This window comes from Arvicola amphibius, chromosome 7 (genome assembly GCF_903992535.2).
Source record: "Arvicola amphibius chromosome 7, mArvAmp1.2, whole genome shotgun sequence".
Lineage (NCBI taxonomy): Eukaryota > Metazoa > Chordata > Mammalia > Rodentia > Cricetidae > Arvicola > Arvicola amphibius.
Genome location: NC_052053.1, coordinates 27189771 through 27202247, shown reverse-complemented (window position 1 = coordinate 27202247; position 12477 = coordinate 27189771). Strand labels below are relative to the sequence as shown.

Genomic DNA, 12477 nt, shown 5'->3' with positions numbered 1-12477 from the left:
TAGAAACGGCTCTTGCGAGATCATGCTTTGGCTGGAATAAGAATGAGAAAGGGGCATCTCATTTAATGGAAAAGGGTTATGATAGAATTCCATAGGTATAAAGTAAGAATATGAGAAGGCTTTGATATATAATAAAATGTGTAATGTAGTTCTAGAAAAATAGCAGGTTGTTTATATATGAAAAGACTTATGGATCATCTTAGAGGAACTATGAGGAAATTTTATTTATATTTTTAGTTCAATGAGAAATCATTGAAGGATTCAAGCAGTGAAGCAAAGTCACATAATTTTTTTTGAAAAAAAAATCCTTTCTGATTTAGAACAACATAAATTTCAGACAGAAATCATATGACTATACATGGAAAATGGATCTGTAAGTAGTTGGCAATTAGTTCATGTGTGTAAAACCTTAATCCAAAAGACATGGAGATGTTGTAAGAAGAGGGAATAGCAGCATAGCTTTATCTGTATGAGTTTATGATGATAGATGGCCCAACTTCTCAGACATTAAAACTGCATTTCTGTTGTTGAAGTCATCATCTAACCAGGATCTGGTGTTTTTTAGTAACATCCTGAGCAAATGAGTCATCTGTAAATTAATTTACAGACAATACTATCATGCTGAGGGACAATGATCTGTATTCTGTCAATTATAGTTTAAATAAACACTGATTGGCCAGTAGCCAAGCAGGAAGTATAGGCAGGACAAACAGGCAGGAAGTAAATATGGGGCAATGAGAACAGGAGAATTATGGGAAGAGGAAAGTTGATTCTGCAGTCCTGACTCAGCCAAAGAATAAGCAAGATGTGACTGCCTCACTGAAAAAGGTACCGAGCCACATGGCTAGCATAGACAAGAATAATGGGCTCATATAAGTTATAAGAGTTAACAAAAAGTCTGAGCTACTAGGCTAGTCAGTTTATAGTTAATGTAGACCTCTTCTTTGGGACTTAACTACTGGGGGAACTGGGCAAGACAAAAAACTCAGAGAACACTATCAAGGTTGGATAATGGGTTGAATGCATTTTTTTTAAAAGTTAAAGAGAAAGCAGTTATGTCAATAAGTTTGATTTTACTTTATTTCTTATTTAATTTTATCAGCCATCTGGGAGATTGGTATAACCATTAACAGTTTTTTTTTAAATTCCTTGAACAAAATAAGATCAGACTGGTAGAGGAGAGTGGACTCAAAAATTCACTTATGGGCAGGTATATTTGGTTATCTCTGAGGTAAGCAAAAAAAAAATGTGACCAGTAAATGTTTTGTTATACTAATTAATGTCCCATTGACATTGAGATATGAGTCGAAGTTGTCATCATTTATATTGTATCTATGTTTATACAACAAATGAGACCAACTTTGATGTCTGAGAGTGGGTAAGCATTTGCAATCCCAAATGTAAGGAGGGTAATTGATAGATTTTTCTTCAAACCAAATTTAGATTTTTGATATTGCATCATCTCTATCAGTTCACAATGAGATTCACTTATATCAGAATCTGGATGTTAAAGTATATGCTAAATAACAGTGTGTAACAACTGTACACCATAACTTGGGTTACCTAATAAAATGACTTGAAAAGAGCTACATCCTAGTTCCAAAGTCCCAGTACTACCATTGTTTAAAGAGACTACCTTCTTTTGTAACATGTGATTATCTTAGCTTAAAATTCTGTGTCCATGTGTGTAACATCTGTAGGTATGGTTGAAACTTTGGTCATGCTATGTATTCTCACTGTATCATTTCTACTGGCCTTTACATGGAATTGCTCTTTTCCCTAGATCTGGCAATGTGGAGGCTCTTTGGAGATTGTCACTTGCTCTCATGTCGGTCATGTTTTTCGAAAGGCAACTCCATATACTTTCCCTGGTGGCACTGGCCATGTCATTAATAAGAACAACAGAAGACTGGCAGAAGTTTGGATGGATGAATTTAAAGATTTCTTCTACATCATATCCCCAGGTAAGCAATGCTGACATTTTCCTTCCTCTAAAAGGAAAAGGAAAAATTTAAACATGCAGGATGTCTGTTTCATTGTTCCTATTAGCCTAAGAGCTAAAATACAGTATTATTCATTACCAGAATATCATGGAAAATTTTGTAGGATAAAGTTTTATGAGAAAGTACTTTTCACCTAAAATGAGAATAAAAAACTTAGACATTTGAAAAATCATTTTTATTCTCTACCCAAATAAAAGAATGACATTCCACAGATATTCCAATTTAATTTTACACATACCATAAATTTTTTAACTTGTATTTAAACAGTATGGCTTAGTAAACTATCAATAAATTTAAGTAAAGAAGTAATGAAACAATGCTGAATGGTAAATGTCTTCCTACGTTAGTTGCATAGACCTAGTTGTATAGAAGTAAAAGTAAATAAAGACTGCAGATGGCAGATGTGAGGTAGAAATGATTATTATCATTTTGTTTATACTTTCTATATTTTATAAATTTCTCAGTACTTAAGTATAACTTATGGGGAAGAATATTTTTAGGAATAAGTAATTGTGTAATAATTCAATTCCAGAAATGGTAGGACATTGTTGTATTTGTAATAGTTTTATTGAATTATCTATTTTCAACAGTATTATTACTTACTTTTAGATAAAGACCGAATTTTGAGGCACAAAAATGATTATGCAATAACAAAAACTGAAGCATAAGGAGCAGCAATGCAAGGCTAACCAGTCTTATGATTGATTAATGAATTAATGTGGCAAGTTAAATATAATGATTGCCTTCAGGTGTCAAAATATAGATCTGATTATCAAAATAAAATTTAAAGTACTTTGGCTATATTAACAAAACAGTTTGAGTGTTCTTTCTTTAATATTTCTACACAACTTCAAGGTACTCAGTGACCTTCTCATGTAACCCTTAAGAACAAAAGGAATCTACACTTTCATACTCTTTTCTGCAATATAATCTATTACATAGCTTAAAAGGGCAGTTTGCTTTCTAAATGGCACACACTGGTTTCTGAAGCTTTATATAATGCCAGTGACTGATTTTATAATAAACAAGTATGAAGAATGGAAAAGCTAGTATGGACCTTCTTATGATCCAGAATTCTATATCAGAAAGAAAACTGGAGGTATTGTATATGTGAACGTGTCAATAGAAGGACCTTTTTACACTTTTTTCAAGCCTCTCTCTGTCAAGTCAAATGCTATTTCAAGGAACACTACTTCACGACTACAAGTATTTTCTTTATTGTAGAAATTCTGTCCAGATATTCAGAGTTCAACAGAATATGTAAAATCTGCGGGAAAGCAGTGACATTTATATAACCTTTCCATATTATTTTGTTGGCATTTCTTGAATGAAAATCATTGCTTGTAGAGACATTAAGGTACAAAATAAACAAAGAACTAATGAATGAAAGAAATGTATTATGAGGAAATAAATGAAGCTTGCATTAACAGCATGAATGATCGGGAATTATTGGAAACATGCAATGTGTTAATCCCCAGTGGAAATAATGCATGGAAAGTAATGCTATGGTGGGCTAAGAGACCTTTTCTCTCTGACTGAAATGAACTGACAAGAAGAAAAGGCATGCAAATTCATTAATGCGCAAAGGGGTGAAAGTCACAGGGAATAATCATAGGATTGTGAGCCTGCGGTAAGCTCATATGATTAAAAAAACACACAACCTTTTCTATAGGAGAGGGTCAGGGACTGAGGACAGCAAATGAGCTTTCTAGGAGTTCAATGTACTGGAACAACAAGCAACAGCACATGTAAATGTCTGGTTAGCACACCTGTGTACACTACACACACACAGTGTTGTTAATGTCTATGAATGGAAAGCGATGAGTTACTGTTGCCATTATTAATGCTGCTCTTGTATGAGTTTAGTTAATGAAAATTTAGGGAATGAAGCAGAGATTTATTATTATTATTATTATTATTATTGTTATTATTATTATAGCATGTGGTAAACTTTGAACTCCTATAGATAGAGAAACATTGGACAATGTTCATTCCTGTCCCACTGCAGAAAATGACAGTTGGGAGACAGCTTTAAGTTCATTGTTAAGGCATTCGAATTTTCTCTATATCAAATTGTGTAGCAACAAAAATTTCTTATTTGCAAGGCATTGATCTTAAAGTCTCAGCATTAGACATTTTTTGTAATTATTAATTGAGCTAAAAAGTAGATGAATGACAACTTGTTTTCAAATGGCACAGAAATGGTCCATCTCACAAACATCACATGAGGCAGTCTCCATCTGATCTCAGGACTTGGAAATGGGGAGCAGAGCTGTTTGTATCACCAGGGAAGTGCCCATGTTCTAACACATTCATGAGCACTTGGGATTGACCTGTTCCTACTACACAGATTTGTACGTTTGCAAGTAAGAGAGAGAGAGAGAGAGAGAGAGAGAGAGAGAGAGAGAGAGAGAGAGAGAGAGAGAGAGAGAGAGAGAGAGATGAAAAGAATGGATTAAAATTCCTTAAAATCTTATAAGAGCCATTGAGAGTTTAACACTCTACATTAAGTATATGGGACAATCTGCCTACAAATGTAGAAACTAAAAATAAGAAATTATGATTTCTCAATAGGAAACTGAGATTTCACACAGGTCAGAAGCTACATTTAGATGACTAAACAAACAGAAGTTTTGTCAGGTTGTAGATGACAATCTTACCCTAGTAATGATATACAGGAAGCTAAAAATGATTTTTTTTTCTCAAGACAGGGTTTCTCTGTAGCTTTGGGAGCCTCTCCTGGAACTTGCTCTGTAGACCAGGCTAGTCTTGAACTCACAGAGTTCTGCCTTTCTCTTCCTTGCAAGTGCTGGGATTAAATGCACGTGCCACCACCGCCCAGCTGAAATCTGTTTTTTTTTATAATAAAGGTTTTAGTCATTATTTAATTTACCATAAATTTTGATGGATTCTGCAGTTAAAGTCAAAATGCTAAAAGCATTCATCATTTTCTGAGTGATTAGTTTCTGTCTTTGTGTGTCTTTTGTCAATAAGTGAATTTGTAAAAGGGAAATGCAGGCATTTGCATGCATAATTAAAATAATTTCATCACGGTAATGAACACACAAATATGTATGCATAGGTTGATGAGGGAAGACACAGCCCACTGTGGAATGGACAATCCCCAAGGCAAAGGGTCTTGTAAAAGAGAGGAGAAAAGCAAGCAAGCAAGTAAGCAAGTTAGCAGGCCTGAATGCATGTAGTTCTCTCTGCTCTTGAAAGTGAGTGTGGCAGGACTAGCTACTTTGAGCTCCTGCCACTGTGACTTCTAAGCTGTCATGAACTATAACCTAGAAGTATATGCCACCTTTCTACCTCAATGTGTTTACTGATCAGGGTGATTTGTCACAGCAGTGAAACTGAAATGAACGCAGACACCCTAAATAGGGCTATAAGCTCTTACAGTGCTGTGTTAGCTTTAATTACTTATCTCTGTCTAAAGTCTTTCAGATGTTGACATTCCTAGTATCTAGAAATGTTCCTATAACTTTGTAGAGCTTGAAAATATTTATGTGCTAACTTGAAGAACTAAGAAACCATGCATTTAGATGGGAGCCACCTTGTTTTGCTTTCTGTTGAATTACCCATAGATGTCTAGCTTATACCAAGTAATCAAATCCAAAGCTCTGCCCCTCCTCTATTATCCAGAACCAGGTTAAGTACCAATAGATAGAACAAAGTTGAAGACGGACTCCATATGCTTGGAATGAAAGTCCTAGCAGTTTATATGTGGCCAGTTTTTATAACTTTAGATAATTATTGAAGTACACTGTATAGCAACCCTCCTCACAAGGACTAAATGATTGTAAAGAATCAAAACCATATTAATACAAATTTCCTAAACACATAAAATCAAGGTAGTTTTACACCTGTTGATTTCTATTTTCTCTGAATCCTGAATGGATTGATATTCTTCAGGAACCTGTGAAGAGCTGCACACGCTAACCACTTTTCTTTGACTACTTTGTTGCTTGCTGATATCCTGATTGTATTGGCCTGCACCCATTTGCCATTTGGCTACTTTGAAAACATGGGTATGTTTCTAATCCCATCTGTAACTGGAGTGTAAATGAGTATAGCACTGCCGCTTGTCAGTGCTGGAAAGAATAGTATGTGTGTAGTGTGCTTTCTGGCTGTCTTTGTAAGGATGCTGATATCCAGTCTCGCATCATGGATTTTAAAGCCCATCAGCCCTTAAGGCATGAGGAAGATTTTACTAGTAATTGGGCTGTTTTAGCTAGAGCCAATCTGACTACCCCAGCAAATCCTTTTAAATGAAATGATGTACGTAAAAACCACTCTTCACAGAACAAACCTTGTAAATGCGGGTGTTCATTTTCTTCCTGTTAGTCATGAATAAAGATTTTAGGAACTTGAAAATTGAGTGTACTCATAAAATAACGTATTTGAAACAGTTGCTGTTCTATTAATATTGATTTTCTTTCTTTGGAGAGGTGGATTTCTAGCTGGATGCCAGCAGACTAGAGGCAGCTCCCTGGATATCACCCCAGGGTTCTCCTTTTCTCAGTTGACAGTTTTTGGTCTTGCTTTGAACAGAAACAAAGGGGAAATTAAATAGAAGGATTCTAGAAACATACCTCTAAAGGTTTTTACGTTCAGGATACAACATACCTTCTTCAGTAATGCTGCAGTAATCTGATTTATATTCTAGGTAAGACAAGCTCCATATTTAGAAAAGAGTTCTGTACCTCTCTTGAAAGTTATCACACACACACACACACACACACACACACACACACACACACACGAAAAAATCAGCTTCCTAGCTTCCTAAAAGGGAGCCTACTTGAGCATTATCACCACTGATCCCCTGATCCCCTGGCCCCTATTATCTTTCCACCCCCTCCTCTGAAAGAGGATATTTTTCCTATAACTATCTCTTGTTCTCTTACCTTATTAAATAAACCTTTAGCTGGGCGGTGGTGGTGCGCGCCTTTAATCCCAGCACTCGGGAGGCAGAGGCAGGCAGATCTCTGTGAGTTCGAGACCAGCCTGGTCTACAAGAGCTAGCTCCAGGACAGGCTCTAAAGCTGCAGAGAAACCCTGTCTCGAAAAACCAATAAAAAAAATATAAACCTTTAAATTTCCCTTTCCTGGATTATGCATGTATGATTTTATTCATAGCTGTCTTATTCTTTCTCTTGCATTGTCCTTAAAGAATCAACAACTTCTTCAGTTAGTTTTTTTGCTAACATTTAAATTTCTTCTGTGAAGAAAGCTTTTATATGTTTTGAGCATAATAAAGGTTTATTTATCTGGGGATAAACTCACAGAAAGAGTAGTGATCCACAGTCCTCTGTGAGTGCTGGGAAGTGGAACCGAATCCAGCAGCCAAGAGACCCACATATGCTTTTCATCTGCATTTATAGTACATGAGACCACACCCAAAGTTGGCCAATATCTTTTTTTATTTTATTATATTTTTGCTTTATAAATAATACCTTTCAAAATTTTCATCTCCTCCCCTCCTCCCATTTCCTTCCCACTACCCTCTCCCTCTCTCCCACCCCTTTCCAGTCCTAAGAGAGGGCAGGGTACCCTGCCCTGTGGGAAGTCCAAGGCCCTCCCCCCAAACTTTTGTAATTTTTAAAACTAATTTACTTGATTCATTTACTTTTGGATATTTTGTCTTTTTAAGAATTCACAGATCTTTATGTATTTTGACAATAACCTTATATGTTATGAAATATTTTCTCTTAAGTATTTGCATACATTAGATCTGTTATACTGTATTGAAGTAAAATGTTTCTATCTTAGGAGTCACTGTTTCTTTGATCATTCTGTATTTTCTAATAGTATGATCTAATAATATGGTCTTAAATATTTTAGAGACCTAAAAAATTCTCTATTAATTTTATAAAGAAAACACTCCACTTTTTCCCCCCAGTAAAACAGCGATCTTTCAGATAAAATAAGTAACAGAAGACCAGACTCAGACAGCTCTTGTGTTATCTGGTGAAGAGACACCATGACCAAACTCTTCTAAGGGAAACCATTTAACTGTGACTGGCTACAGTTTAAGAGGTTTAGCCCATTATTGTCATGACATGTGATACACAGGAAGATATAACAATGGAGAAGGAGCTGAGAATTCTGAATCTTGATCCACAAGCAGTAGAAGTAGTCTGTGCGTCACACTGAGAGTAACTTGAGCATCTATGAGACTCCAAAGCCCGCTTCCTTAGTGGGACACTTCTCTAAAAGTCCACACATCCTCCAACAAGGCCACACCTCCTCAATTGCTACTCTTTACCATCCAAGCCTTCAGAGACCATACCTATTCATACCACCACAATTCTCTATATGAATATGTTTATGACTTTATTCAAATAAGTAGTATTTGTAATAGTTATACTTTTAAATATATTAAATTATATTATTTCCCATTATGTTAATTAAATGCATTAATTATATTATCTTGAATTCACTATCTATAATAGTAATCATCAAATGATATAAATCATATTTATTAGAAATCTTAGAAAATTGTGTGTGAAGATAAATACCACAACAATTACTTCAGATAATTAACCTCACACAATAACATGATTGTTATTATCAAATCTAAGACATTTCCAAGTATATCTAAAGTGAGTATCACTTACATTCTACTATGGATTGATTCACCAAATAGTAACTACCTTCTAGAATTCAGACAACAAAATTGCCTATGTATTTAAATGGATTTTTGACCTTAAACATATATTGCTCTAATGATTATAATTTTCTGTATACAATGATTGAAGTAGTTTGAAATTCCTAATAAATTAGTTTTACAGTAGTGGCACATATCTTTAATCCAAGCTTGCAGGAAGCAGAGGCAGGCAGATCACCTTTAGTTCGAGACGAGCCTGCTCCAAAAAGTGAGTTCCAGGACAGCCACGGCAGTTACACAGAAAGTGCTGTCTCAAGAAAGTAAAAGTGGGAAAAAAAAGTTTTATCTCAGTTGATTTTGAGGAGTTCATGATTAATTTTCAAGTCTCAAAACTTGTTAACTGGTCAAGGTAGAACTTTAATAATTTCTGAGTTTGTGCAAATGATCCAAAGCACTTCATAAGATGCAGGATTTCTCTTTGTCCTTTTGAAAGTCAGGAGATGGCTGAAAGTTTATTTAATGTAAGAAGATTAAATATGGATCAAATATGGCCCCAGTGCATGCAGAGAAGCTTTATCGTAACCACTTTCATCTTGTCAGTTTTTCATAGTGTCCTCATTTCATTATTTAATTCTGTCATCACTAAAACTGAGCAGCTTATGAGTTATATAATTGATTAAACTTTCCATTCTAATTCTTTACAGAATTGAGAGGATCACTCTGACATGAGGCAGCTGTCATTTACACAAAGTCATTGGTATACGTGCTGGTTAGACTACATACTGCTTATTTTTAAACTCTCAGGCTAAGTCCCCAATATTAGTTGTCCTGGCAAATCTCATCTGCTGGAATTCTTACATTATACTCATTTTTTTGCTATTTAAAATACAATGTGAGTTCACATAAGGGATGACCTACTTACATGAACTCTTAAGAAAATGACTAAACAAGTTGGAGTTGACTTTAAACGACTTGGAATAGCTTGTCTTTCCTGAACTGAATAATGGTTTCCTGAACACAGTTAGCTATGTTCGTTAGCATCCCCCATCAAGCTAAGGTGAGGTTATGGCAGTCACATTCAAAAGCAAAAAAGCAAATAAAAATCATGACAGACAGCGTTCACTTTCTGACTATACATATAAATTCTTAGTGACAGATTGCCTCTGGTTCTAGTATTCATATCCCTGGGAGGCATTCTCCATTTATATATTCATACAGATTATTTATAAAATACTGTTTTATATATCTATATTAAATGAGATAAGCAAGTCTTCCATGTAAAAGAATGAAGGAAAATAAATATAAGTTTGGAAAGAAAAGACACATTAGAAACAATGGTTAGGATTTTGCAAGGGAAGGAAAAGAGGTTTCTGGGAAACAGAAGCCGAGTGAGGCATAGAACCAGTGTGCCACTTTCATCAACAACAGAGTAAGAGTTAATGGCCATTATGTTGTTAACTGCTTGGCTACAACTCACTTGGTGTGAAAGAGCTACAGTTAGAGCACATGAATACATATGAATTATTTATTAACACGGTCGACGGCATAGGTACCAGTCTATACACATAAACTAAATTATGTCAATGAAACATGTCAAACAATTAAAGGTTTCTAATTTATGTATGTTATCGTAAAAAGGATGAAAATATGTTCTCATTAATGAAAAGTATTTTTCAGACCTTCCCTCTCCACAGTTAGATTTACTGGTGTGTGTGTGTGTGTGTGTGTGTGTGTGAGTGTGTGTGTGGTGTATGTACAACTGTGCATGCACACACACACACACACACACACACACACACACACACACACACAGAATAATGTTTATTATTCCAGCATCTGAATTTGCAGGGCAGTCTGTAGTAGTAATTTCAAGGCCAGTTTGAGCTACAGATAGACCTTCTCTAACAGAGGGAAGACGAACAGTAGATGAAGGGGAGGAACTGTCACTATTGAGTTGTCTGTCATGTCATCTGTGTACTTTTTTAACATTTTAAGTAGTCTATTCATTCTTGGTGCAAAAGTTATACTAATAAAGCATGAGTCATTTTTAAAACTGAAAAACTAAGGATTTTGTATGACTTAATAACAGAAAATTTTATCACTACTGTATATTGGATATGTATATGTTTTATTTAAGTATCTTATAAGTCAAGAGAAAAGTGTCTGAATAATGTTTCAATGAAAGAAAAAGACCAGATTAACTGTAACCATTAGTAGTTGTCATATAAGCAAAGTAAAGGAAGTAAGAAATAAGAACTGGGAGAACAGAGGATTTTACTAAAAGAAGATATTGTGTAGAAGACTATTTGGACACATTAAACCAGTGGTTAGGTGATGTAGGTGTGTCTTCTATCTATCTGATGATTTCATTGGTTAAATAATAAAGAAACTGCTTGGCCTAATAGGTTAGAACATAGGTGGGTGGAGTAGACAGAACAGGAAGAAGGAAGTGAGGTAGATGGCTCAGACAATTGCCCCGCCTCTGCTCTATGAGCCAGTTGCCATTAAGCCAGCCACCAGGTCAGACATGCTGAATCCTTCCCGGTAAGACACCACTCGTGGTGTTACACAGATTATTAAATATGGGTTAAGGCTGAAACTAATGGGCCAGGCAGTGTTTAAAAGAATACAGTTTGTGTGTTGTTATTTCGGGGCATAAGCTAGCCAGTGGCCGGGAGACGGGTGGGACAAAAAGCAGGCCCGCAGCTCCTCACTACACGTTAGGTATTTACCTTCTAGGGAGATCTAGTGAGAAATGACTGAGAGGTTGAGTAGGAACTCTTATCACAATTTGTTTATAAAATCCTGTAATCATAGAAACATTCATCAATGGTTCTAAATATACTAACTCTGATAACCACAGTATTAAAATGGAAAGGGAATAGATTTCCACTTGATGTGATAAATTTTAATAAACTTTCAATAATGAAAATGGAGAAACCCTGGCTGTTATTGTTAGAAACAGCCCAAGTTTCCAATTGTTTTCCGGGAATAATAACTATTAACACAGACCTTCATTAACAACAGAGCCTAGATTTGAGCACTCAGTTACATGTTGATTGTCCTGACATTCAGTATCCTGCCCACTGAAGTGAGTGTTCAGTGGGTGAATATCAACCAATGGCCTGATAAATGTGGCAGCCATTCTTTGTGAAGGAGAAGCTATTTTTCATTCTGGTAGAACTTTGTTCAACCTAATTATCAGGACAAAGTTGTAAGCAGTTTAGGCTTCTAGGTAATGGGTGTGCATGTAACTTCTCTGATTTAATGACTTTCTTGATACCTCTTCCTTAAATTGCCCTTTATTAAATGTTGCCTAAAAGAGTTTACAAATAGTTTTCAGCTTTTTGGAACTAAAAATTATATCGGTGTCCTTTTGGAAATATGTTTCAGTGAATTTCTGTATTAATTTATATAGCCAAAATTTTGACTTTAAGAAAATAAAAGCCACATTTTCATGGAATAGTAATGATCTAAGTTTAAGATTTATGACACCTCGAAATATCAAACATCTCCATAAGAATTTCAATTTTCAAACACTGGTGATTTTTTTTATTCAATTTAATTCATAGTAAAGTTTTGGAAAGAACGGGTAATTGATGAACTGGTAACTTTACCACTTACTAACAAGATATGTATGCTTAAAGGTGACTAGAAATAATAAAAGTAGTGCAAAAAAATAACCTGAAAAAATAGGTCAAGATTAGTGGGTTCAGCTACTCAGTCAGTATCCACATGTTTATATATGATCCTTCAATCTCTTTCCTTCTTATCTGCCTATGCCTCTCTCTAGGTTTCTCTGCCTCTTTCCGTGTATATTTATATTTATTTATTTTATATTTATTTATGTGTGTGTTT

At 35.2% G+C, this 12477-nt stretch overlaps 1 protein-coding gene across 3 annotated transcripts in view; it reads left to right on the top strand.

Annotated features, from left to right (window-relative positions):
• Positions 1-12477, top strand: part of Galnt13 (polypeptide N-acetylgalactosaminyltransferase 13) — a 491359-nt gene that overhangs the window by 318241 nt on the left and 160641 nt on the right. For all 3 annotated transcript variants that reach the window (XM_038338251.1, XM_038338252.1, XM_038338250.1), the window contains exon 9: positions 1784-1964. In XM_038338251.1, the coding sequence (XP_038194179.1) occupies positions 1784-1964 (181 nt within the window). The remainder of the gene's footprint in view (positions 1-1783; positions 1965-12477) is intronic.